Source organism: Nyctereutes procyonoides, unplaced genomic scaffold (genome assembly GCF_905146905.1).
Source record: "Nyctereutes procyonoides isolate TBG_1078 unplaced genomic scaffold, NYPRO_anot_genome, whole genome shotgun sequence".
Classification (NCBI taxonomy): domain Eukaryota; kingdom Metazoa; phylum Chordata; class Mammalia; order Carnivora; family Canidae; genus Nyctereutes; species Nyctereutes procyonoides.
The window spans coordinates 32,786,670-32,812,359 of NW_026575020.1; the positions used below are offsets into that span (position 1 = coordinate 32,786,670).

Sequence of the window (25,690 nt, forward strand, 5' to 3'; positions counted from 1 at the left end):
CTGGGATTTCCCGTGGTGGTGGCCGAGGTGGCGCGGCCGTGTGGGCAGGTCTGGGGTATGCACTCGGCGGGGTGGCCCGGGTCTGGCAGTTCATGACTTTGTGTTGTTTCTGTCTTGAGTTGTAAGGAGCATTGCCTGCCATTAACATACGGAGTTTGTCTTTTTTTTCTTCCTTTTTAAAATTTGGGTTGAAGTCTTTTGATTTTTTCCTACTTAAAAAAAAAAAAATTATTTGAGAGAGAGAGCACTAGCCAGGGGAAGGGGGCAGAGGGAGAAGGAGAAGCAGGGAGCCCCATGCAGGACTCGACCCCAGGACCCTGGGATCATGACCTGAGCTGAAGACAGATGCTTCACTGATTGAGCACCCCCCGTCGTCCTTCTTTCTACTTTTCTTCTGTTTTGTGTATCAGCCAGGAAATGTGGTCCCTGCCTCGGACCTTCCTCCCCTACTCTCTCTCCTGCTATTGAGCTATAGGAACTGAGGAGATGACACTCAGGGCTCACTGCTGGAAGGACCACTCAGGTTTGCACTTAAACTGCGCCTCCAAGAGGGTAGGCTTGGTCATGTGGTGCTAGGGAAGGGCTGCAGGAACAGTTTAATAAGGGGCAGGTGTGCAGTAGCAGATGGCTGTGCACCACCATATGTACCACAAGTTGCCAGGTCCCCGAGCTGGTTTGTCTGTGGAGCTGTGGCTGGGTGTAGTTAGAGCTTCCCGACTGACTTCTTATCTCTGTCTACCGTTACAGCGTCTTCATTTCCGGAGGATTTCTCCATTCTAACCACTGTGAAAGCCAAGAAAGGCAGCCAGGCCTTCCTGGTCTCCATCTACAACGAGCAGGGCATTCAGCAGATTGGCCTGGAAATGGGCCGCTCTCCGGTCTTCCTCTATGAGGACCACACAGGGAAACCAGGCCCAGAGGATTACCCCCTCTTCAGGGGCATCAACCTGTCGGATGGCAAGTAAGTGGGCACTGCTCAGTGACCCAGTCCTACTGCTCCTGGGGTTCTGGGCAGGCCAACTGAAACCTGCTGGCAGGTGAGGGACCTTATGGCAGGATGTGCTTTATGAAAAGCAGGATGGTGCCACCATGTCCATAGGCGGGCATCAAGCAGAGATGGGACTGGGCTCAAGTTCGGGGGGCCAGGGTCCTGGTCTTAGGACATACTCCCTGCCTTTCTTCTCCCTGGGCCTCTGCTTCCCCTTCAAATGCATTGAAGCATCTCAAACGCTAGACTCCTAGTCTCACAAGCGACATAAAAGATTGTGCAGTTGTATCCCTCTTCTTCTAGGGTACGGACCCATTGGATGTGTGGGCAAATGATTTAAAAAAAAAAAAGAAAAAGAAAAGTCTTTCCAGAATTTCTTTGTTGGGGATCTACCTAAATGCTGGGAGTATGAATGTCAGCTCTTTCACAGCTGACATATCTGAGGCCATGTGTGTGATCCTGGAAGCCCCTCAGGAGGTGGTTCCTTCCATCCATCCTTTCATCCTTCTATCCATCCATCCATCCTGCCATCCATCATCCATCCCGCCATCCATCCATCTATCCATCCTTCCTTCCATCCCACCACTTTCCAGCAAACCCCACCTTCTCCAGCCACCTGCAGCTCCCCACAAGGTTTTGGGGGGTTCACTGAGACAGAACCATGGGATACCCCCTGCTCTTGGCCTGCTGGCGAGCCTGCACTCAGGGTGGCCCCATGAGCTCCCAGGTCCAGACAGGTGAGCTTGTCTGGGAGGCGAGAGGTTGAAGGCCTCCATAGCCTGAGCGGGTCTCCCAGGGGTACGCCGTGTGGCTGGGATCTGCGCCCAACCTGGTCTGATGGCAGAGGCTCAGTTCAGAGCTGCCCAGCCCCACCACGACAGTGCAGGAAATAGTGGTTTGCTGCAGGTCACCTGCACTGGCGTTCTGGAACACAAGCCCCCTCACTCACCTGGGCCATTCCTTTGCAGGTGGCACAGGATCGCTCTCAGCATCCACAAGAAAAATGTCACCTTGATCTTGGACTGTAAAAAGAAGACCACCAAACCCCTGGACCGCAGTGATCACCCCATGATAGATGTCAATGGCATCATCGTGTTTGGCACCCGGATCCTAGATGAGGAAGTATTTGAGGTGAGGTGGAAGGGAGGCTGTCCCAGGGCCTCCTGGGATGTGCGCTGGTGAGTGGTCACTCCTGGATACAGCCACGATGGCTGCTGTTGGCTGCCTATCTCCTCCTCGGGGACAGCTGGCATTTCAACGTGGCCTCTGCCGCTGTCCCAAGAAGTGTTTGTAGCCTGTGGGAGTGCAGAGGCTACATGAGGACGGCAGGGTCCCCCCTCATCTGAGGAGTCCAGGCATGAGCTTGGCAAGGGCAGGGCTTTGGTGAGTGTGGCCCAGGGCTTGTAGACACATGTGGACTCCTGACTTCTGGTATCTGAGGGTCGTCCCGGAAAGGGGTCAGCTGCAGGTAGGGGGACAGTAGGCTGGAGCTGGGCTGGGGGTGGGAACCACCAGCCTTCGGAGGTGCCCTCCCTATGCCCTTGTGCAGCCTGGAAACTGGCTTCCCAGGGAAATGCCTCAGGGACGGGGAAGGGGGCTGAGCAGAGTGCACCTGGGAGCCCCCACTTCAACCTGCAGTTCTGCATTTGTCTCCTTTGAAGATTGGGGTTCAGCGTAAGACAGCATTATAGGACTCTGTCTTACCAGAAGGAGGTCACCTCTGCAGAGGACCAGTGGTTCCCAGATGCCCCAGGGGAGAGCCCTGGAATCACCTGGGGACCCTTGAAAGTTCAGATGCTTAGGCTTTGATCCTGAGGTTCCCAGGCCTCAGACCTGCAGCAGGGCCCTGGGATCTGCATTCAAGAAGGCTCTTCAGGTGGCCTGTGGCCCCTCTGGCTTGGGCGAGGTGACAGCCAGGACCCCTCCACTGGACTTCTTTCTTTTTCATATTCGGGCTCTCTGGAAGGAGATTTGGCTGCCCCCAGGGTACCATGGCTAAAGCGTCTTTGGAGACCACCACGCTGGATGGTATCTGAGGGCTGTCCCAGCTCTTGGATTTTATCCTTGGGGTCCCCAGGGACAGGAGGATGGTGCAGCATTTCCCCTTGACATTCCTGAGCGCCAGCATGTGCTCCCTGGAAGTGCACACCCCCTTGGCCATGTTTGGGAGGCCTGCCCTCTGCCCATCAGCCCTGTGCTCACACCTGACATGGGGTCTCAGATCTGTGCATCTCCTTGGTGAATTGAGACCTGTCCCAGGCTGGACAGGTGTTGAGTGGATCCCGGTGCTCTGTGGGGGCACCAGAGGGAGAGAGTGTGCACCCATGGTTCCCATTTCTATTCTAGTTATGGCGACGCCTCTGAAGGTTCCAGGGTCAGCTGGTGGGGATGTGGTCAGGCCATAGCTTTGCGCAGGTGAAGAATAACTTCCCAAAGTCTCATGTTTCTGAAAAGTCATCATGGGGCATGTGGTATGACCACGAGACATCTCAGGAGGGCGGCTGGCCCGGGCAGGCCCTCTCCTCTGTTGCATGCTGGATTTGGGGCCTCCAGCAAGTTGCTCTAGTACTTCTTAGCCTCAGCTTCCCCGTCTGTGCCGTGGGATCACGAGTGCACTGTGTCACATGGTTGTGGCTCACTGCGTCCCTCAGGGTAAGTGCTTGACAAGCGTTAGCTGCTGGGTTTGGATTTGAGATCAGCTCCAAGGCAGGTGGAAAGGCAGGACAGAGCCCAGTAGGTACGATGGACAAGTGAGGATCAGAACAGCCACAGCTCCCTGAAAACAGGGTGAGAGGGCTGCAAAGAGAAGGCTGGGAGCTGGTGCATGAAGGTGGGTCCAGGGTCTCCAGTGGGTGTGGCAGGCCTGGGTGTGGCAGGCCTCGGCGTGTCCGGGATGCAGGGCGGGATGGAGCCCGGAACCTGCTGGGGCTGCCACGTCCTGCAAGTTCTACAGATCCTCCCTCTGGGCACATTTCTGACCAGACTTGTCCAGAAACCTAGGATGAATTATTGCAGGATGGCTGGGGCTGTGAAAGCCACCTGGGGTGGCTTTGGGGCTCTCCTTGGGGAGCTGTCTTGGGGAGACAGAGGCAAGGGGTCACATAGGCTGGGATTGAGTTATCGCCGGTATAGATCCCTTGTGGGTGACAGGATCCAGGTGAAGCAGGGGACGTTGGTGAGCTTTAGGACTACCACCTGTATGATGTGGGGACCGGTAACAGCATTGCGAGGGATGTCGGGGGGCTCACTGGGGCCCATGTGTGAAGCCCATGTGTGACGGGGAGCCAGGGTCACTGCGGACATACTGCCCATGTTCCTGTTGATTCAAGTCCTGGATCCGGAGGCAGGAAGGTGTGCTGGGGCTGGGCCGTGGCATTGCGGGCTTGAATTAATTTCCTGCGTGGTTGCTTTTCTGTGCTGGGTGACATCTCTAATTTCTGGTGCCTCTTGAGTGCCCATGTGTGCCTGTTACTGTACAGATTCAGGAATAAGCTGTATCTAGCTTTATGAGAATCAGGATCCTACAGCAAATCTTGCTTCCCTGGTATTCTGACCGAGCCCGAAGGAGCTGTGTTCCCAGGAGCAGAAATACGGACACCGTGTTGCTGTAGGGAGGCACTGGGAGAGGTCGGGGTCCCAGTCCCTGCCGTACCGCTTACTGCTGCCGGATGTGGGGTGGGCTGCGTTCCCTGCCCCAGACTTGGGGTGCCCGTCTGCGACACAGGTCGGCGGTCATGTACACCCCGCAGGGCGTGGGAGAGACGCGGCACAGGCTTCTCACTGTGGCTGCGGATGGAGACTGCAGGTCGGGAATGCGTTGGGAAGGGCTGGCGTCCTGTCTGGGCCCAGGCGGCTGCCAGGAATGGGAGGTTTTGTGGATGGCGAGGTGTTCATGCTCTGTGGGAGCTGTTTTCCCAGACCCGGGCTTTCCTGGCTGTTAAGCCCGCTCACTGTGGAAAAGGTGACCTTTCTCTTGCAGCGGAGACCAGGGATAGGGGGGATGCGGTGGTGCCTCAGTGGCCTCGGAGCATTTTGTCTTGCTCTTCTCTTCCCGAAGTGGTGATGGATGGAGCTGGGTGCGTTGGGCTTCGAGGCCCACCCGCCCAGAGTCTCATGGCAAGGAAGGAAGAGGAATACTTTTTTTTTTTCTTTTGAAACAGAAGTGACTTCACTCTTTCCACCAGATTTCAAATAATGGCCTTCCCCATCTTCTCTTGGCTTCTCTAGAAGCTCTTCTGAACGGGGAAGGGGGGGTGGCACTGTTGAAAAATATTTCTCCAGCAGCCTTGTTCTTCCCCTGGAAGGATGCCTTCCCCTCTTTAGAAGCTGCTTTGTCCCACAGCTCCACAAGGGCCTGGGTGAGCAGGAAGGATCTGGGGTGCCCCGGGGAGTGCCCATCAGCACTGGCGCACACCCTAAGTACCATGCATGCACCCTGAGTACCTGAGTACTGTTCTCAGATGGAGGTTTATGAAACTCCAGGGAGCCTATTGGGGCACCAGGGGTTTTCCTGGGGTGCATGAGGCCCCACAGGGGCTGCCTTGTCCAAAGTGAAGTGCTGTCCGGGGTGCAAGGCTGGCACAGGGACCATTGGAGCCACGGTGAAGCCTTCCTCCCAGCAGTCACCTGGGGCTGCCCCACTGGATGGGGGACAGGACATCCTGGTCCCTCCGGAAGCCACCCCAGGAGGGAGGGAGATGCATACAAAGGTCCCACGGGCCTCGGGCCCCCTCCACTTCCTTTCTGGCTGATAACCAGGGGCCCTTTGCTAAACCTCTCCAAGCCCACGTTCTCATCTGGAAAATGGGTGAGTAGGCTAACGCTGTGGATGGAATCTGTGACATGCTGGCACCCCCCGGGCCACTGTAAACCTCGCTGACCCAGACCCTTGGTGGTCGGAGCCAAGGCCATCCTGAGGCCCCTTTGGCTCTTGGTCACTGTTCACCTGCCAGAGGCCTCACCAATGGTTGTGAGTCACACACACTGTCTATGTGGCAGCTTGGGGTCACTGCTGTCCCTTCCCTCCTCTTGTCCAGACTCAGCTTGCAGGTCCAGTGCCAGGACCCTGGCCTCAGAGATAAGGGTCTCCAGCTTGGCAGGCAGAGAGCCCATCTGGAAGGGCTGGCTGAGGGCATGTACACCTGAGCTGGGGTTAGCGCTCCTGGGCCCTGCCATCCCCGCCCCACTGGGGCATGAGCTGTGAGTGGCTGTCCTTGCCCCTACTCCCTCCCCGGCAGGGCCCGGCCCCTGCCCCCGGTCAGGCGGCCAGGCCATCCTAGGGGTGGGGTGGGGTGAGCCAGAGGGGCGCAGGCTGGCTGGCCTGGCTGCTGCCTTGCAGCCCGGCTCGCAGATCCCTGGCCACACGTTCTGAGGTGCAGAGCACACTCTGCAGGGCTGCTCTGGGGTGCTGGGCCACCACTGTATCCTGGGGCGTTGTGTGTCCCGTGTCTGTGTGCTGGGGTCCCGGGGCCTCACTCCTGCCCCCCTCCCTGGTGGACTGAGGGCCCACTGTGAGGGGAGGTCGGGACTGTTGGTCAGAAGTGGGGTCTGGCGGGCCTCCCCGTGCAGGAAAAAGTCTTGTTTTCCTCCAGGGCTTAGGAACGAGCTTTGTGTTTTTGGAAACATGAGCGAGAGTGCCAGGGAGAGTGAGTATATCTGGCAGGAGGTGGGAAGTGGTTGTTTTCCTTCCGTGGTGGAGCCAGGTGGGAGGCCAGCCAGGTCAGTGCTGGCCTGTGGGCCCGCGACCATACTCACCAAGTGCTCTGCCCTCCCATCAAGCCTTGCCACTCCTGGGATGCTGGCACCAGAGAGGACTAACAGCCTATGGAGGTTACCCAGCAAAGCTACAGGGGAGCAGGGCTGGGTCCCGGATCTGTGGTTGCCGGGAGCCTGACAGCCCTGCCCTGATGTCACGACGGCAGAGCGGGGTGCCACCCTCCCAGCAGCCCGTGCCTCTTTCTCTCCCCCTGACCAACGAAACTGGGACCTCAGAACCCTGGGTCCCCCCTTCCCCAGCCAGGGAATCCCAGGAGGCTCCCGATGATGATGCTGGTAGGAGCTTGTTCCCATGGGAACATCACACTGCCCTGACCTGTGGGGTCTGTGAAGGCCCAGAACCTTCCAGGAAGAGCCAGCACAAGCTGCTTGCAGGGTCACCGACAACCTGAGCTGGCCTTCTCTCGTCCCCCGGCCCCTGCTCTAAGACACAGGCTGATTGGGGGACCCGGCATACCCCTGCCCACCCCGGGCTCATCTGCGGGCCTGGCACTGGCGGCTATTCCACATGGAGGGGTCTGGAAGGTGGGGCTCGGCCAGGGGAGGAGAGGGCCTCTGTGGTAGGAAGACCCTTCTCTTCGGTGGTTCACGGGGGAATGGGAGGGAGGCCCACCCCGGGGATGGAGAAGGGGACGGGGGATGGGGAGCCAGGGAGTTCTGGGCCAGGAGCCAAACCCACTTCTAAGCTGTGGTATGTTTCAAGGGGCAACAAGACCAAACAGGTGGCAAATGGGCTTTCTGTGCAAACCCTCGGGTGCCGGCGGGACAAAGATGGCATCACCCCCGAGGGACGGTCCTCCTGTCTGTCCACCCGCCTTTCATTTGGAAAGACAAGGGGTTTACCTCATCCTGATTCCCATTTTCCAGAGGCCTGGCTTTTCCACTGACATGTTCTTTCCTGGAATCCAGCTTTCCTGGGGCAGGAGCGGGCTTCTGCTGGGCAGGGCTTTCTTAGCTGTCCACAGGGCAGCCAGGATCCCTGTTGGGGTGCAGAGCTGCCCTCCCCCGATGGGCCCAGGCTGTGACCTCTGAGCCCTGGGCCTTTCCAGGGGCCATCCCGTCACCTGCCACAGGGCTGCACGCAGGGGACGCAGGGCTGGGGAAACCATGTCTGGTGGGCTCTGAGCCAACAGACGTGTAATCGGTCAATGGGGGGGCGGTCAGAGCGTGAGGAAATGCACAGGGATGGCAGGGCGAGCAGAGCATCTGGGCCGTGACTTGAGAGGTGCAGAGCTAGTTCCAGCACCTGCCCTGTGCCCTGTGGCCCCAGGGGCTGCCTGCTGGGGGACCCATTGTCTCTGTGCTGCCCTGTGACCCTGAGGGTTGCCTGCTGGGGGACCCGTTGCCTCCGTGGTGCCCCATGCCCTGTGACCCCGGAGGCTGCCTGCTGGGGGGCCGGTTCTCTCCGTGGGCACCAGGGCAGCAGCATGGCCCAGCTGGATCTGAAGCACCTCCCTCCTGTGCTTTGTTGTTCATCTGTTCCATCAGCATCCCTACCGTCATTTTGACCCAAATTTCTCTGTGGAAAGGAACCCGCAGAGGTGTTCTGGAATGTGCTTATCCTGCCCTTGGAAGGTGACCGAGAGCGGTGCATCTGTGGGGCTGGTGGGACCCAATCCGAGCTCATACTCAGGCACCAGGCGGATGTGACACGGGGAATCTCTCCCTGTGCCCCCCCACATTCCCACCAGTCAGCAGTGTTCAGTCTGGCATCCCCTGCACCCCCTGTCCCCATCCCCCCTCCTGGTCCCTGAGTGTTTCTCCAGTTGGTGTGGCCAGTTAGACCCATGCTGGGAGCAGGAGGGGCCAGCCTCTGCAGCAGACCCGGCGGGGACTGTGGCTCTGTCTGGAATACCTGCCAGCACGTTCCATTGCTCTGCTGTGAGACTGGTGCTGCAGCCTGAGCCCGCGCCAGATGTGGTCCTCCTGTCTGTGCCCCAAGCCCAAGCTGTGCGGCCACGCAGGCATTCTGAGCACAGGACTCCATCCCTACCCTGCCCTCCCCTGGCCAGGCTGGCGTGGTCCAGTGTGTAGGCCCTCCGACTGGCATGCAGGACAGCAGAGGAGGGAGCCTGCCTGCATGGCACGCTGTCCCTGGTCTAAACCCATGTACCCTGACTTTAGATGGGGCCGTGGAAGCCCCCAGGGTAAGTTGTAGGACTGAGGTAGGGCCCTGGGGGAGAGGGCCACAACTCACACCTCTGTGATCGCAGATTGTGCATCCTGGGTGAGCCCTGCAGCCGCCAGAGTGCAGTGGACGGGCCTGGTCCATCTGACTGTGCCCAGGCTCACATCTTCCCAGTCCCTGACTTTCCTTAGTGTCCCTCTCAGCTTCCCCTAGGAGCACCTCCCTGCAGTGTCTGGCGGTGTGAGGCCCTGCCCCGTACCCACCCAGGCAGCTCTCAGGTGGGGATCCCCGGGGGTGCAGCAGGGGCAGGAGTAGGCGAGGTCAGAGTCTCTCGGCCAGGTCTGCAGCGCTGCCCACGTCCCAGGAACCTTCCCTAATTCCTGGGAAGGGCAGGGATACTGCAGTTCCCACGAGTCTCCACAATGTGGTGGCTCAGAAAGATAAAAATTGAGTCTCTCCTGGTCCTGGAGGCCAAGAGTCTGATGTGTGCTCCCTCCAGAGGACTCGGGGGTGGGGGTCCTTCCTGCCTCTCCCAGTGCCTAGTGGCCCTGGCGTCCCATGGCTCTTGGTCCCATCCTTAAAGGTCTGATTCCATCTGCACGTGGCTTCTCCTCCCTTGTCTGGCTGCTCCTTGTCTGTCTTCTAAGGAAGGACACTTCCCAGGGGACTTAGAGCCACCATCATCCAGGACAGTCTCACCTCGAGACCCTTAATTTCCTAATGGCTGCAACAACCCTGTTCCCAGATAAGGCTCTGTTCCTAGAGTTTGGGGGTTCAGACTTGGAGCTGTCTTTTGGGGTCACTATCTAGTGTGGAAGAGGGTTCACCCAGGAATCCCTCTAGGGCATGTGTGGTGCTTAATTAAGAGCTCTTCTCTGGGCTTGACCATTTGGTTGGTTTCAAATTGAGGCTTTCTTGGGCTGTTGAGTCGGGTCTGGCTGTTGAGTGCTCTGGCGAGACGGTAACCTCTTCCCGGCTTGGACAGGCGACTGACTGGCCCATGAGGACAATGTGCAGGGCGTTGGAGGTATATTTTTATCTCCAGTTCAGGTCCAGCAAGGGCTGGGCAGTGGACAGTGCTGGGCCTGGACTCCTGCCTGGTGTAGGTGGCCAGCAGCCTGCTGGCTGGGGGTCAGTGACCAGCTGGGCATTGGGCATTGGGCAGGATGGCTCTCTAATGGAGGCGGGAGCTGGGTGACAGTGGGTCTCATGTCACTGATGTCTTTGCCGAGGGGCTTCCCTGGGATTGTGCCTCGAGTGGTCGGGGTGTTTGGGGTGGGGACCAAGCTCTGAGGATGTGCCCCTGGAGCTGGCCTGGGTTTTGCTGGGTGCTCATGATCCCTGTTGAGCAGAGCAGCTGGGGTGGGCCGTCCCCTCTATATGGGGTGGGGGACGGTGGTGGCACCTAGGATGGGTCAGGGAGACCCCACAGAGTCAGGAAGGCCCTGCTTCTGCCCACATGCTATGGGGCCTGGCATCTCCTGCTTCCTGGCCTGAAAGGGCTTCAGGTTTGTTCCATGGAAACTGTGAGCAGCAGGACCCTGTCCCAGCCTGGGGGGCTGATGCAGGGCCAGAAGCCCAGCCTTTGTGATGTGCAGAGTCTGTGGGGAGGATTGGCGCCGGGGTTCCAGGGAGGGAATGCCATTTCAAGGTCATCTGCAGTGCTGCAGCGGTATGGGTACGGTAGGCCCATTGGTGTAGGGGAGGAGGATCGATGGCCTTCCTGGAGGGGCAGGGCATTGCAGCCGATGCTTCCAGATGATGCTATACTTCCGGATGGAGTCCTGCTGTATAGCCCATGGTGGTGTGTGGCGGTGGTTGAGGAGAGCCCCCTTGCCTGTGCTTGGAGCCATCCGTGTTGGTGACCAGAGGGCAAGGGGCCACGCTGTGTGTGTAGAGGGGACTTTTTCTTTCCTGCTGCCAGCTGTCAGGGCCGTGGGGAAGCTGCAGCCTCACCCTGGCTTCCACTTGCCGTTGGCCCAGGTTTGGGCTGGCCTGGGACTCAGTTTCCTTGTGCAGCAGATGGGGCTGCCATTGTGAGTGTCCGGGGAGGTGGTGCCTGACGACACTCCCAGCCCAGCCGCACTCCTCATCCCACATGCTGTTGGTGGGCCCGCCACTGTGCACATGTGTTGCCATGAATTGCCAGACTCTCCGCACTGCGCTGGGGGACACGAGCTGTGCATGTTGTGGTCTCAGTGATGATGAGGATTGTTACTGGCGCTACCATCCCTGTGTCACAGGTGGGAGAATCAGAGTGGGGTGGGCAGGTCTGCAAGGCCAGCCGGCAGGTGGGGGAACTGGCATCCACCCCATCCTGCAGACGGCCCATCCACAGGCTGCAGTCGTGGAGGTGTTTGGAAGCTCTCAGTGCTGGGAGGACAGGTGCCGTGAGGCCTGCATCTCATCGCCCCTGCGTCCAAGGAGCCCGGGCAGCAGCTCGAGTGAGGAGGCTTGTCCAGAAACCCCAAGGCCCTGGATGGGGCAGTGGCTGTGCCTCCAAACCTACTCCCTGTGTTCTGTTTGGAAAAGCAAATCATAGTAACAGCCCTCCTGGAGTTAAGGAGGGTGCCTCCTGCCCTGACTGCCCATAGTCTCATCCTGATCGTGGCCCCGATGATTCTTCATAGCAGCCCAGGACGAGGAGTGTGTGCCATGTTGGCTTCTCAGTGCTCATGGGCTGCCTGGGTTCCAGAGAGGAACCTGCCCAGGGTTGCACAGCAGGGAATTGCAGGGCTGGACTTGGTGCCCAGGTGTGAACCCTGTCCTGGATCAGAAGGATATTCCAATTTCCCTGTGAGTTAGCTGCACTGACCCAGCCCGTCTCTGTCGTGTCCAGTAGTGGCTTTTTTTTTTTTTAAGATTTTATTCATTTATTCATGAAAGACACAGAGAGAGAAAGACAGAGACATAGGCAGAGGGAGAAGCAGGCTCCAGGCGGGGAGCCTGACATGGGACTCGATCCCGAGACCGTGGATCACACCCTGAGCCAGGGACAGGTGCTCAACTGCTGAGCCACCCAGGAGTCCCCCAGCAGTGGCTTTTTGCAGCTGGGGGTGGGGGCAGGTTGGGCTGTAGCACAGGACCCTGGCTGGAGCCATGGCCCTGTTGGTGCCTGGCCCTCACCCTGCAGCCTGAAGTGAGGGTGGATTGTGGTGCAGCGTCCTCTCAGTGGGGGGAGTGCTGGTCTGGGGCATGTGGAGCAGCCCGGCCTCCCAGCCACCCTCATAGCCGGGACAAGCGTGTTCTGCATGCAAGTGAGAACCTTCCAGTGGGTGTGCATGTGCAGAGGGACCCCAGTTAGGCCTGACTATCATAGATGATGCCAAGTTACTTTTTTGGTTGACAGATGAGTCTCAGAAAGGTCTTTTAAGCTTGGACCATGCTCTGGAGCCAAGGAAATGAAATTCAGTGGAGGATGAATATGTTTCTGCATTTGGGTTCAAAACAGCCAGCTATGCCCGAGTGGACCAGGGGGATGGTGGTGAAGCATGTCCTGTGGAGGAGATGGAGGGGTCTGTGCATGCCACGTCCATTAGTGACTTCTGTGTGATATGGTGCTATGGTGATACATTTGGGACAGAGGGCTGGATGGTGGCTGGCGTGGACCGTGCCCAGTGGGGGCTGAGCTGAAGAGCTGGGGTTTGAGCCCAGGGTGGGCAAGGCGGGGTGGAGAGAGCTGGTGCCCAGTGGTGGAGAGACTCATCCAGGGGGATAGGGACCACATGGTGGCAGAGCGAGGACCCCAGAGAGGCTATGTGTGGTTGTGAACCTTTAGCATCTACCTCCTCTGCCTGGGCCCAGCTCTGGGGCCACCCCCTCCAGGATGCCTTCCTTGACACTCTCCCCCCCCTGCCCCAGGAGCTGGTCACTCGGTCACCTGGGCTGCCTCCTGAGGAAGCACTAAAGTTTGAGACTTGCAGCCAGAGACTCTGATTTCTTTGTGTCCATAAATGTCATGATGGGGGTGCTAAAGATGCTGAGTGAGTGAGTGAGAGAATGGCTAATCAGACCTTCCTGTAGGAGACATTGAAGAGACTTGGTCTGGGTTTGAGGGCTGATGGCATGGTGGTGGTAGTGCTGGTGTTGGTAGTAACGGTACTGGTGTTGGTGTTGGTAGTAAGGGTAATGGCGGTGGTAGTAACGGTGGTGGTGGTGGTGGTAGTGATGCTGCTGTTGGTAGTGATGCTGGTACTGGTGGTGGTAGTGCTGCTGTTGGTGGTAATGGTGATGGTTAGTAATGGTGATGGTGGTAGTGATACTGGTGTTGGTAGTGATAGTGGTGGTGGTGGTGGTGATGCTGGTGATGCTGGTGGTGTTCATCTGCCCAGGCCCCCCGGGTGCCAGGCCCGCTGAGTTTTCCCTCACGTACCATCACACTCTGTCCTCAGGACACTTCCGCCAGGCAGGCCTCATCATTGTCTTTCACAAATGAACCAATGGAGGCCTAGCTCCAGGCCCCACAGCTGGTAGGAGAAAGATCCAGCACCCCAGCCATGGTGATTGGTGCCCCGTGCCTCTGTACTGTGGCCCATGCTTTTGAGCAGTTTGTCACAAAGTACATGTCACTCACCTCATGCTTGGAGATCTCCCCATGCCCTGTGGTCAGCTCAGTGTCCACGGGCTCATTGCTTTGAAAATCCAGAAGGAGGGCAGCCCGGGTGGCTCAGAGGTTTAGTGCCACCTTCAGCCACAGGGCCTGATCCTAGAGACCCGGGATCGAGTCCCACGTCGGGATCCCTGAATGAAGCCTGCTTCTCCCTGTGCCTGTGTCTCTGCCTCTCTCTCTCTGTGTCTCTCATGAATAAATAAAATCTTAAAAAAAAAAAAAAAGGTCCAGAGTGGGGAGGAAGTGATAGCTTCACTGGTGTGCTGCCCAGGGGGCTGGTGTGGACCTGTGTGGCTAGGCTGGTGGCTAAATGTCCAGAGTGATGTGTCCAGGGCCACACCACCGGAGGGGGAGGATGTGAGACTGGGCCCTGCAGGGAATCTCAGGGGCTTTTGAGGAGGCGGGCCTAATAGCCTGGCCCCGGCCACTGGCTCTGCTTCCTGTCCCTCACTCTGGGGATGGGCTGTTCTCTCTGAGTTCACTAAGCTGACCCTTCAGTCATTGTGGCCAGTTTCAGGGTCTGATGAGGCTGGGACTTGATACCCTACCCCCTGCCACTGTGCCTGGGGCCTGTTGTGGAGATGCGTGTGTGAGCAGACACGACCCTAGACACCCTGCCTGGTGGCACAGGTGGTAACTGAACCGGGGCCAGAGGTGGCCATGTAGTGGGGAAGGTCACAGACTGGGACCACTGGCCAGGCAGCACCTGGAGGGGAGCAGGAGCAGTCTCCTGCCTCGTGGACATATTTGCAGTGTTAAGCTTACTCTCAGACTCTGTGGGTCCTCCAAAAATCATGGAAAAATTTGTTTCAACCTCTTCTGGCTGGGGGCCTTTCTTTTCCAATGCATGTGAGTCACAGGTGAGTAGTCACATAGGATTTTAAACGTGGCTTATTGGGTCCCAAGAGCTTGAACAGAGAAATACGGTGACCTTTTATGTGTGAAGTCTCCAGGGCACCATGGAAGGGGCTGTAGGAGGGCACCCTGGCATCCCCTGGCTGCTGCGTGTTGGTCACGGTGGCCGGAATCCCAAGGCTCCCCCGGGGAGGTGAGCTTTGCCAAGTGGACGATGGTGCTTCGTGCCTGTGTGCATCCCTGGAGCTCTGTGTGTCCCCGAGCTGAGTTACTTGTTGGCAGATGCCGTCCTGCCCCCGCTCCTGTTCAGAGGCTGGGTGGGCTCCCCTCTCCCAGCAACCCCGAGCCTGGTGCTGCTTCCCCCCTCAGATGTGCAAACCGTGGCTTGGTGCCTTTTGGGTTGGAATGGAAACACTGTATGCTAGTGTCCCCACTGCCTTCCTCCGCTGTTCAATGAGAGCCGACCGAGCTGGGGCCCCTGTACGTCTCCACGGTGCAGGTGGCTGCGCCCCGGCGGGGAGTGGAGGCAGGGCCAGCTGCCCCTTGGGGATGACCTGGGAGTTCTGTTGAAAGGAGAGATGCTGAAATCCGGGCCCCGGGAGGGGACAGAAGGTGGCGTGTGACTTGAGGGGCAGCCGCATGGATGCGCCAGGTGGGGATGCCCCCTCCGTTGGGCAGACTTTGACTTCTGGCTCCACAGACCCCCAAGGCTGCAGAGCTCTCCAACAAAAACTTTGCAATTTCCTCGGCTCACAGCAGAAATGCAGGCTGGATGAAATCTCATTATCAGAAAAGCAGAACCGACTCCCTCAGCAAAATGCTTGTGGCTCAACGAGCGCCAAGGACAACATGAGCCCTGCTGTGTCCGAGTGCCTGATGCCGGTCTGTCCCAGCAGGAGGAAGGCCGCTGATTGTCACCTCAGGCATCGAGGCTGTGCTGCGGAGCAGAGTGGCCTTGATGACCACCAGGCACCAGAGCAGAAGCTTCCAGGGGCTGGGCAGAACTTTCCTGACTGACAGGGGGCAGACATAAGGCACGTAGGAGGAGAAATCGGTGATTGGCATCAAGGGAGACTGACAACAGTGAGCACGTGTTTCTCTGGCAGGGGATCTGGGCCACCTCCAGGTAAGCTGCGGGCCTGGGGCCCAGGGGTGGACTCAGGTGCTGCTTCCACCCTGGAGGCTCCTGTGCCCTTGCACCGAGCACCGGGGTGAAGCCATGATGGCTGGACAAGCAGCCCCCCCGCCTTGAACTCCATGGAGGCCAGGCTGCTCTGGGGCGGCAGCTACAGCACAGTGATGGGAGCCCCTCACTCTGTACCCTTGTGAGAGAGACCCCTCCTCTCTGAGCCTCAGTGTGTGCACCTGCAAAATGGGGATAAGAGAAGACACAGGATGAGACCACCTGTGTGAGTAGAGGAGCCACGATGAGGCACATTGGAGCATGCCGTCGTGGGGAGGGGGCCAGGGTCTCCCACTGCAGCCCTGGGACTGGATGGCTGTTGCTGAGGGAGGGGACCAGGGCGCAGGTAGGACAGCTGCCCGGCCAGTGTGGGTAGGGAGCATGACGCCCACTGTCAGGCCATGAGTGGGGCAAGTGCCCTGTGCTTCTGTGGGGAGGCTGGAGGGCGCAGGAGGAGCTGCGTCTTTGGGGGGCCAGGACTTTGTGCACAGCGAGGACAAAGCTAGGCAAGGCTCTGTGCAGGGGGAGGGCTTCTCCTGTCTCAAGGGTGGAGGGGCCGGTCCTCAGGGGTGGTCTGGGGGTGGAGGGTATGGGGAGCAGTGTGATGGGGCTGCGAGTAGGGAGGCCTGAAGCCAGAGAGTGCAGGGGGAGACTGGTATGGTGTGGGAACGCTCCATGGACTCTGACTGCTGTTGGGGAGGTGGCGGTGGCGGCTCAAGTGTAAGAGAGCAGTGGAATGCCACAGGAGTGAGGAACACGCAGTGGGTCTTTCTGGAAAGTTCCTGGACCCCACTGCCTCAGTTTCCCCATCTGTGAATGGGGGTTGTGGGGAGGCTCAGGAGAGACCCACCCAGGAGGTGCCCAGCCACAGGCCTGTTGCTACTTCCTTCAGAGTAGAAGGACTCTTGGCCTTGGATCCTGGAGGTCACCTGCCCCTCAGGCCCCGGGGCCCACGGGGGGACCTGCCCCCCTGACCTCACACTCCTAGTCTGTAAGGTGAGACCATTTACCATGTCTAGAGTTTTGACCTTTATAGCACAACCCTGTAAACCCTTTCTTAACCAGCATCTTATGGGGCAGCCTGGCATGTAAAACCTGTTGGGGACCCCAGGCTCCTGCGTGGGACCACTTTTGAGAAGCTGCAGCAGGGCTGAACTCCCAGGTCCCTGCATCCCGAGGGAGCCCAAGGGGCAGGGAGGCCGTGGGAGCAGGATGCCTGCCCAGCGCTCCCAGGTGTGCCCTGCCAAGAGAAGGCACCGCCCCAGACGGTGAACAGCTCTTGGTTCTAGTTGGGTAACAATCTTGGTTACTGATGGGGTTCACAGAATCACTGAATCATGAATCTCTAGGCCTTAGAGGGAGCCCTGCAGTCTGGCAGCTGACCTTTTCCTGGCTTGCCACTCCCGGGGACAGTGGGAGCATGGGCCATCCCAGGGAGTGGGCCTGGGCCAGAGTGGGAGGCCTCCTCCCCACACTTGGTCACTCCTGGGTGCTCCTGCACACACACACACACACACACACACACACACACACACACGTACAACCCCAGACAACTCCAGATCTTGCAGGGGGGGGGCCATGAATCTTGGAGTTTGGGGGTTGATAGGCTAGTGTCAGGGTAGGAGCAGCAGACTCTTCCAAGGTCAAGGCCAGGGTGGTTGAGGGTTTCTAGTCAGAGTCCCCACCCCCCTGACCCCAGAGGACAGCTGGGTGGAAAAAACCCTGGGCTGCCCTCACTGCTTCCAGGTGGCCAGGGAACCTGCTGGCAACTCTGACCGTTAGCCAGCCTCATAGAGCTGGTGTTTGGCTTCCGAGTGCCCTGGGCTGGGTCCTGAGAAGCTGCAGACCCAGGGCTTTGCCGTGTGTGCTCCTTGTATCCAGGGTGGGGGCATCCCAATTCGGACCCTGGCTCCATCCAGCCTCCTGCCTCATTCCCCCAGACACAGACACAGGGTGGTTCTGCTGACCGCGCCCACTGGGCCCAAGGGGCCAAGTCTAAGTGCAGTGGGGGCCTTTGTGCTGGGCCCCCAGCATCGCCCACCAGCAGCCACTGAGAAGGGCTTTGCTGGGAAGGGGGACCCATGGAGTGAATCTTGGGGTCTGTGGTTTGGAGCTTGCCTCATATCATAGGGGGTGTCATGAAAACGCTCTCAAAATAGTCACAAAGTTGTGAGCATTCATGCGACATGTGAAAGACAGCGTGAACTAGCTTAGAGCCAGCCAAGGGGCGGGCAGTCTCCAAGGTGCTGGGTCACAGCTGCTGGAGGCCCCTGGGCTGGGAAGGATTCTCAGGTTGTGTCTGGTCCCTGGGGGACAACATCTCTGCAAAGAGCACATGGGTATTCGACACCCCAACCTAAAAAAACTGCGTGTGCAGGGAAGGGGTTGGCAGGAGTCCTGGACGAGGGGCCTCCGAGAGGCTCGGACCCACCCCTCCGCTTCCCCTTCTCACCGTGGCACGGGCGATAGATAGATCCCTGCCTTTTAAGAGATGTGCCCACAGAACAAAGGGGCACATGTTTTTGGTGTAGAACCCCCCTTGGGGGTTTGTGGGTGGAATGATTTTCAACAAATGTAGGTGTCCACAGAAGAGGGTGGGCCCTGGGAAGGAAGGGGGCTTCATGCTCTCAGGGCCCTGTGGCCCGGCCTGTAGCTGATCATGTGATTGCATGTTCCCTCTGCGGTTTGGGGAGTGGGCGAGGCAGGCAGGGGGCCGGGGCTGGCTGAGGGTCAGGTCAGCACCTACTGCGTGCCGGGTTCCAGAGCACCAAGAGAGTCCACAGGAAGTGCCCGGCCCTCCCTCCGCCTGTTTGTGGATGCTTTTGCCCCAGCCTCTAGCATTGCTTGCTGTCTGGTGCTGGGAGCAGCATGGGCCATCTCGTGGAGGCCTGTGAAGCCTGGTTCTGGGCGAGGCGCCCTGGGTCCAGAGACACAGATGTGTCACTCATTGCCATGGCCTGAGGACTTGGGCTCTCCGTGGAGGCAGACCCTTTACCAGATGGCTATGGTCCCATGTGCCAGCTGCTTGACTGAGGGGCACACCGGGTACCCGCAGCCACAGCTACACCCAAAGACCCCTGAGCCTCTTCTTCCTTCCAGAGACTGCGTTCAGAGAACATATATTCAGATGTCAAATTGCCAGTCAAAAGAAGAAAATATTTTATTTGAATTGGATGAAATTTGAACTAGAAGCCATGTTGCTTAATGAAAATGTGTGGTTTTGATTCACTATTCCTGTCATATGGTTCTTGTCTGCTGGAGAGTTTACAACATGGATGGGCCAGGAGCTCTGACATCCAAAAGGAGAGAGAGAGAGGCAGAGGGGACAAAGAGGAGGGAGAGAGGCAGGGAAAGGGGGTGACAGACGGAGGGAGGGAGGGAGGTGGGCAGCTCTGCCAGTCACAGGGATGAGCACACCAGAGCCTGGCGAGGGGAGCCCTGCTTTGGGTGCAAGAATGTTTTCACAGGAGTCTCTTCAGAGCCCTCTGTGTGGAGACAGGTCAGCTTGGGGGAGTTCTAAGCTCCTTGCCCATCCTCAAACCCAAGTTGGGAGGGGGGCACATGATTTGGACCCATGTCTCAGGGACCAGGTAGGATGGGTCTTTTCTGGACCCTGAGCCTGTCACCCAGTGGTGCCACTGAGTCATCCCCACTTTACCCCATCTCTGAGCCAGCTTTCCCACAAAAGCTTTGGGAAGCCAGGGAGGGCAGTGATCCTGTCTCTCAGAGTAGCTGGCACTTCGCTTCACAGACCCCGGGAGGCCATCTGGGGATCCACACTTAGTGACTTTGAGTGGCACATCCTCTCAGCCTTCCACTGTCCAGCCTCTTCCAGGGTCCAGCACAGAGAACAGTTCACACACTTTTGGGCAAACAAAGGGCAAGGAGGGAGGGCATAGCTTCCTTTCTTGGGAAGGAAGCACCACCACCTTTGCAAAATGAGCACCACCCCTTTGGTGGTGCTCACAGCTACCATGTTTCTCTTGCTTCACTCATGGCTTTGTCTTGAGGAGCAAAACGTGCCTTTTGTTGGATCATGGGAGAGAGGGTGTGCAGGAGCAGGGGTAACCTCGAGTCTCTGGACAGAAAGGGGTAGTGGGACACAAGGGGCATCAGTGACAACGAGATGAATACATTGTCTGGGTATGCATATTATCTTACCCACGGGGCACAAGCCAAGTGCAAAGATTTAGAGAGAGTGTGGACACTGCCAGGCAGTGGTTCTGGGCCATGGCTACGTCTCTGTGTGTGATGCAGGGACTGGCACTTAATAGGTGCTCAATAATTGCTATTGGACGAATAGATGGATGGATGGATGGTAGATAGTGAATGGTTGATGGATGGTGGATTGGTGGATGGAAGGATAGATGGTAGAAACATGGTGAATAGATGATGGGTGGTGGGTGGTTGATGGATGGATGATGGATGGATGGATGGATGGGTGGATGGGTGATTGGATGGTTGAATGGATGGTGGATGGATGGTGGATGGATGGGTGGATGGTGGATGGATAGATAGATAATGGATGGGTGATGGATGGATGGATGATGGATAGATGGTACATAGATGATAAGTGGATGATGGATGGTGGATGGGTAAATGATGAGTGGATGGATGGTTGGTTGGGTTGATAGATGGTGGATGATGGATGGGTGATGGATGAATGTGGGTGACTAGATGGATGATGGATGATGATGGATGGATGGATAGATGGTGAATGGATGGTGGATGGATGGATGTTTTGTGGATGGATAGATTGATGGTTTGATGAGTGGTGGATGAATGGATGGATTGATAGTGTATGGACATATGGATGTGCATGTGGCAGGATGAACTCTGTCAAAGACCTCAGTGCCTGGCACAGCCCCTAATTATCCTTCACTGGGCACCATCTTTAATGACCTAGTCTCAACATTGGGCATGTTTGTCCATATTCCTCCTTCTCCGTGAGCCCAGCATGTCATGTAGTGATGGATACTGTGCAGGCTGCATTGAGCCCCACCTCATCTGCTGTGTGACTAAGGTCACCAGGCAGGTGACCTCAGGGCTTCAGTTTTCTTAGTTTCAGATGGGAATTAATAGAACACCCTTCATAGAGTTCTTGTGGGTCCAAAGGGAGGGACAGCAGGCAGTTTCTTTGCCCAGTACCTGGTGTATAGTAAACACTATTTAAACATTAGTCATTAATAAAACCATTATGATATCAGGTTATATCCATCTGATTGGGGCCCAAAGATCCTCTGCCAGGGAGATGTCAAACATTTGATAACATTCATGAGACCTATGGTTCTTGTTCCCATTTGTTTGTCTGCTGTTGACACATCTTGAGGAGAAGAATATGGAATAGAATTGTTGCATACTTTTCCCATCTGACATAGTGGGGCTGTTGGCTGCCATGACAGTGAGCTAGAATGATCAGTGGTTGGCAGTGTAGGCTCATCCAGGTGGTAGCACGTGTCTGTACTTGATTCCCTTTCATGGCTGCATAATATTCCAGGGTATAGATGGACCATAATTCGCTTATCTATTCATGCATTGATGGACATTTGGGCTGTTCCCACCTCTTGGCTATTGAGAATACTGCTGTGAGCATGGGTGTCTGTGGACTTACTTGAATACCTATTGCAACTCTTTCTTGAGTGGATTGTTTACCTGTCCTAGTTCATAGGATTAGACTTTCTGGGTCATGTTGTATTTTCTTCTTTAAAAATAAGTCCCATCCCACCCCATAGTTAGGGATGACAGGGAAGAAGGCAGCATATCTCCAAGCCCCCATAGTTTAGGGTGCAGTTTGTAGTTTGCATTTATCACTCACAGTTCACAAAAACTCTGAGTACATGGCTGGCACCTGACAGGTAACCAACAGGTGTCTGATGAATGGATAGAAGGGTGGGTGGGGGGGATGGATGGATGGGTAGGTGGGTGGATGGATGGACAGATGGATGGATGGGTGGATGGATGGATGGGTAGGTGGGTGGATGGAGGGATGGATGGATGGATGGATGGATAGGTGGGTGGCTGGAGGGATGGATGGAGGGATGGATGGATAGGTGGGTGGATGGAGGGATGGATGGAGGGATGGGTAGGTGGGTGGATGGAGGGATGGATGGATGGATAGGTGGGTGGATGGAGGGATGGATGGATGGATGGATGGATGGATGGATGGGTAGGTGGTGGATGGAGGGATGGATGGATGGATGGAGGGATGGAGGGATGGATAGGTGGGTGGATGGAGGGATGGATGGATGGATGGGTAGGTGGGTGGATGGAGGGGATGGATGGAGGGATGGATGGATGGATGGGTAGGTGGGTGGGTGGGCAGGCCATTCTAACTTGAGTGATTAGAGATAGCAGCTCCCTGAGAGAAAGGCTGGTCCTGATGACAAGCTCCCCCCAGGGCGTGTCTGGGCTACTCACCACTTGCCTCCCAGATCTGCATGTGAGTCCCCTGTGCGCCACTTATTCAAGGGCTTTTGTCCTTTTCCAGGGTGACATCCAGCAGCTGCTCTTTGTCTCGGACCACCGGGCGGCTTACGATTACTGCGAGCACTACAGCCCGGACTGTGACACCGCTGTCCCTGACACGCCCCAGTCACAAGACCCCAACCCTGATGAATACGTGAGTCAGCGCCCCTGGTTCATGGTGGGCTTGTAGGCAGACTCTTGGAAAGGGGGCAGGTCAGGCGGGCAGGCAGGGGTAGAGGGATACAACCCCATTTAAAATAAACCCGCCCGGCAAGAATCCGAGGCTCATGGTCGGTGAAGCCTCCTCACCCCCTTGCCCCACACAGGGCAGCACCTTCTTTAAGCCTACTGGCAATTCTCTGCACCATTTTCAAGTGAAGATCCTCTCCCATCACCCGGTCACCAGGGACTCCCATCTTCTGTCACATTCTATCTGCTGTTATGACCCCTCAGAAAAAAGGAAGGGAGGCCCTCTTGAAGCCAAGGTGCTGTGACCCAGGCAGGTCTTTGAAGCCCGGGCTGAGTCCCTGCCGCTGAGGCCCCCTGGCCTGACCCCTGTCCCTATTTTAGGGGTGACACCTTCTCTGTCACTCTGGTTTGGGGCAGGGGACTCTGAGTGTCAGCAGCATTGCCACAGCACCCCCCAGTTAGGCTGGCCATCCTGGCCTTTGGTGGTAAAGGATCAGAATGTCTGCCCCCTTTAGGAGTCAACTTTCTCTGAAGGGGACCTGGGCCCCTCATCCCCTCCCTCATGCTTCTCATGAGGCTGACTCAGCTTCTTGGGGCCACAGACAGGTTCGTGCCTGGGGTGGGGTGCAACTTTCTGGGGTCCACTCTTCCTGGCTGAACCTAGATGGTGAGGATAGCAGCTGGGCTCCTTGTGGGGTCTCACCTTCCTCACATGGCCCCCACCTGCTTTCAGTACCCGGAAGGAGATGGAGAAGGTGATACTTACTACTACGAGTATCCCTACTACGAGGACACAGATGACCCCAGCAAGGAGCCTACCCCCACCAAGAAGCCTGTGGAAGCTGCTAGAGAGACCACGGAGATCGCCGAGGTCTGTGCGGGTGGGCTGCTGGGAGCTGCAGGCCACGGGGGGGAGGCTGGGAGACAGGGAGCTCAGCAGGCCACCAGGGACCCCGGGGGCTGGTGACCATCTGTGTGTCATGCCCCCCGGGGAGGCTGGGCAGGGGGCTCTCCACCTGACATGCTGCCAGGAGATGTAGGTGTGAAGGGGAGCGTGTTGCTCTGGTCTGAGGTCTAACTTTTAAACCTGGAGATACAGTTCACCTTTTTGGTGCAGGATTGGGGTTTTTTAGGGGGTTTAGGCTCTGGGCAGCACTCCCTGTGGCTGGCCATCTCCCCGCATGGACGGTAGCCTCTGCGCCCGGGGTCTGCGGGCTCTTGGTTGGCCACGGGGCCATGCTGTGTGTCCTCTCATGATTCCCCACTCTGTCCCCGGCCCTCAGGAGCAGACCCCACCCACCACGGCAGCCCCTGCAGTGCCTGACATCAGTGAGAGGGCTGGGAAGGAGGAGGACCCTGGCATTGGAGACTACGACTACATGCCCAGTGAGGACTACTACACACCTGCCCCTTATGATGACATGAACTACAACGAGGGCTTCGAGAACCCCGACCAGTCCCCTGACCATGGCGCAGGGGCCGAGGTCCCCACCAGCACAGTCAGCACCACCAACGGCTCCAATGTAATTGCTTATATTCTGAGCGGGCTTGGGGCAGGCGCTGTAGGGCTGGGGGGCTCGGGGCTCCCTCTTTTCTCTGCTTCTGACCTCGGGGGTCCTGGGCTGGCTTTCTGGTTCCCAGACCCTCAGACCCCGGCCCCCAGGGGTGCTGAGCAGCCTTAGGGTCCACGGTTCACTGAGCACATGTCACTGTTTCTGTTTCCCATCTGCAAATTGGGTGGAATGAGCCCCACCCACGCAGACTCTCAGGGTTCAGGTGGGGATGGGTGAGGACATGCATGTTTGCACCATCTCTCTCTGTGGCCTGAGGGGGCCAGCAGGACAAGGGTGGAAGCTGAGGGTCTGGACCAGCAGAGGAGGCACGGGGCCCACTCATGCCGGATATGACCGTGGGCTTTCCTACCTGGCTCCATGCCTCGTCCACTGGCCTGGGAGAGTTTCGTCTCCTCCGGATCCCAGTTGTCATTCACAGGGTGGCACAGGTCGGCCCCTAGGGGTTGTTGGCAGGTTTTCAGATGAGGGAGGAGCTTAGCACAGTGCGCTACACACAGCGAATGCTTCAAAGTAGGCATTGCAGGACGCCAGGCCCTTGACGGCCACAGAGCAGACACCTCTTTCTGATGGGTGCGACCCCTCTGTCAGTGGGATAGGGTAGGGGGCATGTCACCCCAAGATGCAAGGCCCTGGGCCAGGGCACCTGACAGCACACTGACTTCCCCACAGTGTGCAGCCCTAGCTGGCCACGGGGTCCTGTGGGGCTTGGGGTGAAGTCTCCCTGTGGCAAGAGGATGTGTGAAGAGGCTGCTGGGGCCCAAGAGCTGCCCCAACACATTCGACCTGGCTCCAAGGAGGCCCCGTCCTTGGCATCCCCGGGCTGTGGGGCTGGGGAGGGAGGGGGTCTCTGTCCAATGCCGCACTATCCTCCGGTGACCCCTCTTGTCCCTTCCTGCCCAGCCTGCCCCGCCTCCTGAGGATGACCTGGAAGGGGAGTTTACAGAAGAAACCATCCGGAACCTGGATGAGACCTACTATGACCCCTACTATGACCCCACTGTCTCCCCGTCGGAGATAGGGCCGGGCATGCCTGCCAACCAGGACACCATCTACGAAGGGGTGAGAGGCCGCGGGGGCACCTTCCACTGGTACCTTTGGGGCCTGGGGAGGGCGGGCTGTGAGTGGCCCCTGCTTGGTGACTGCAGGGCCTTCCCTTTCCTCCTCTGCTCATCCTCTGTCCACCTGTGTTTTGTGAACCCAGATCGAAGGACCCCGAGGCGAGAAGGGTCAAAAGGGAGAACCTGCCATCATCGAACCAGTAAGGCATTTTCTTATCCCCTCTCTGAGGTCACGGGGCTGCAAGACATGTGGGTCGTGCAGGTCAAGGCCTAGCCAGTGGCGCCGTTCATGGACGCTACACACCGTTTGTGGCTGAGGCTTGAGCAAAGGGGCTCAGGTGGGGGAATGTTCCTGGCCATGACGGAGGCGCCCCTGCCTGGGACTCCAGCTGGTCAGACCTCTGTGCTGTGCGCCTGTGGTCTGGGCACCTCGTTGGGCACCTGCTGGGATGAAAGAGCTTGTGTGAAGGAGGGGAGCCCCTCCAGAGGGGTCAGAGGGTTCACAGGGCACCTCAGATCTAGGCTGGGCAGCACCGGGGGTTAACTGTGGACCCAGCCGCTCCCAGGCCTGGCGTGGCCACCGTGTGGGGTACATTGGTGGAAGCCAGCAATGTGTGGCAGGCTGTCCGTAAAGCCATGGCCGGGGAACTTGAGGAACTCACCCTGCTGGGCGCGGCGTCACAGAGAGTAGACACGATGGCTACTGATGGAGTGGGGGGCTCATGGTCGGGGCCCAGGAGCCGCTTCCTGCTGCCATGGGAGCACGGCTGGGAGCACTGAGGTCCACCCCAAGGCCCGAGAACTGCTGAGGTCAGGCCCTGACCAGGCGGCGAGGCTCCACGTGATCGGCGGGCGGGCCGGCAGCT

General features: G+C 57.9%; 1 protein-coding gene across 2 annotated transcripts in view; it reads left to right on the plus strand.

The window, feature by feature from the left end:
- COL5A1 (collagen type V alpha 1 chain) overlaps nucleotides 1–25,690 on the plus strand; it is a 151,936-nt gene that overhangs the window by 41,542 nt on the left and 84,704 nt on the right. For both annotated transcript variants that reach the window (XM_055334639.1, XM_055334645.1), the window contains exons 3-9: nucleotides 748–961; nucleotides 1,957–2,119; nucleotides 22,026–22,157; nucleotides 22,926–23,063; nucleotides 23,476–23,715; nucleotides 24,667–24,825; nucleotides 24,968–25,024. In XM_055334639.1, coding sequence (XP_055190614.1) covers nucleotides 748–961; nucleotides 1,957–2,119; nucleotides 22,026–22,157; nucleotides 22,926–23,063; nucleotides 23,476–23,715; nucleotides 24,667–24,825; nucleotides 24,968–25,024 — 1,103 coding nt within the window. The remainder of the gene's footprint in view (nucleotides 1–747; nucleotides 962–1,956; nucleotides 2,120–22,025; nucleotides 22,158–22,925; nucleotides 23,064–23,475; nucleotides 23,716–24,666; nucleotides 24,826–24,967; nucleotides 25,025–25,690) is intronic.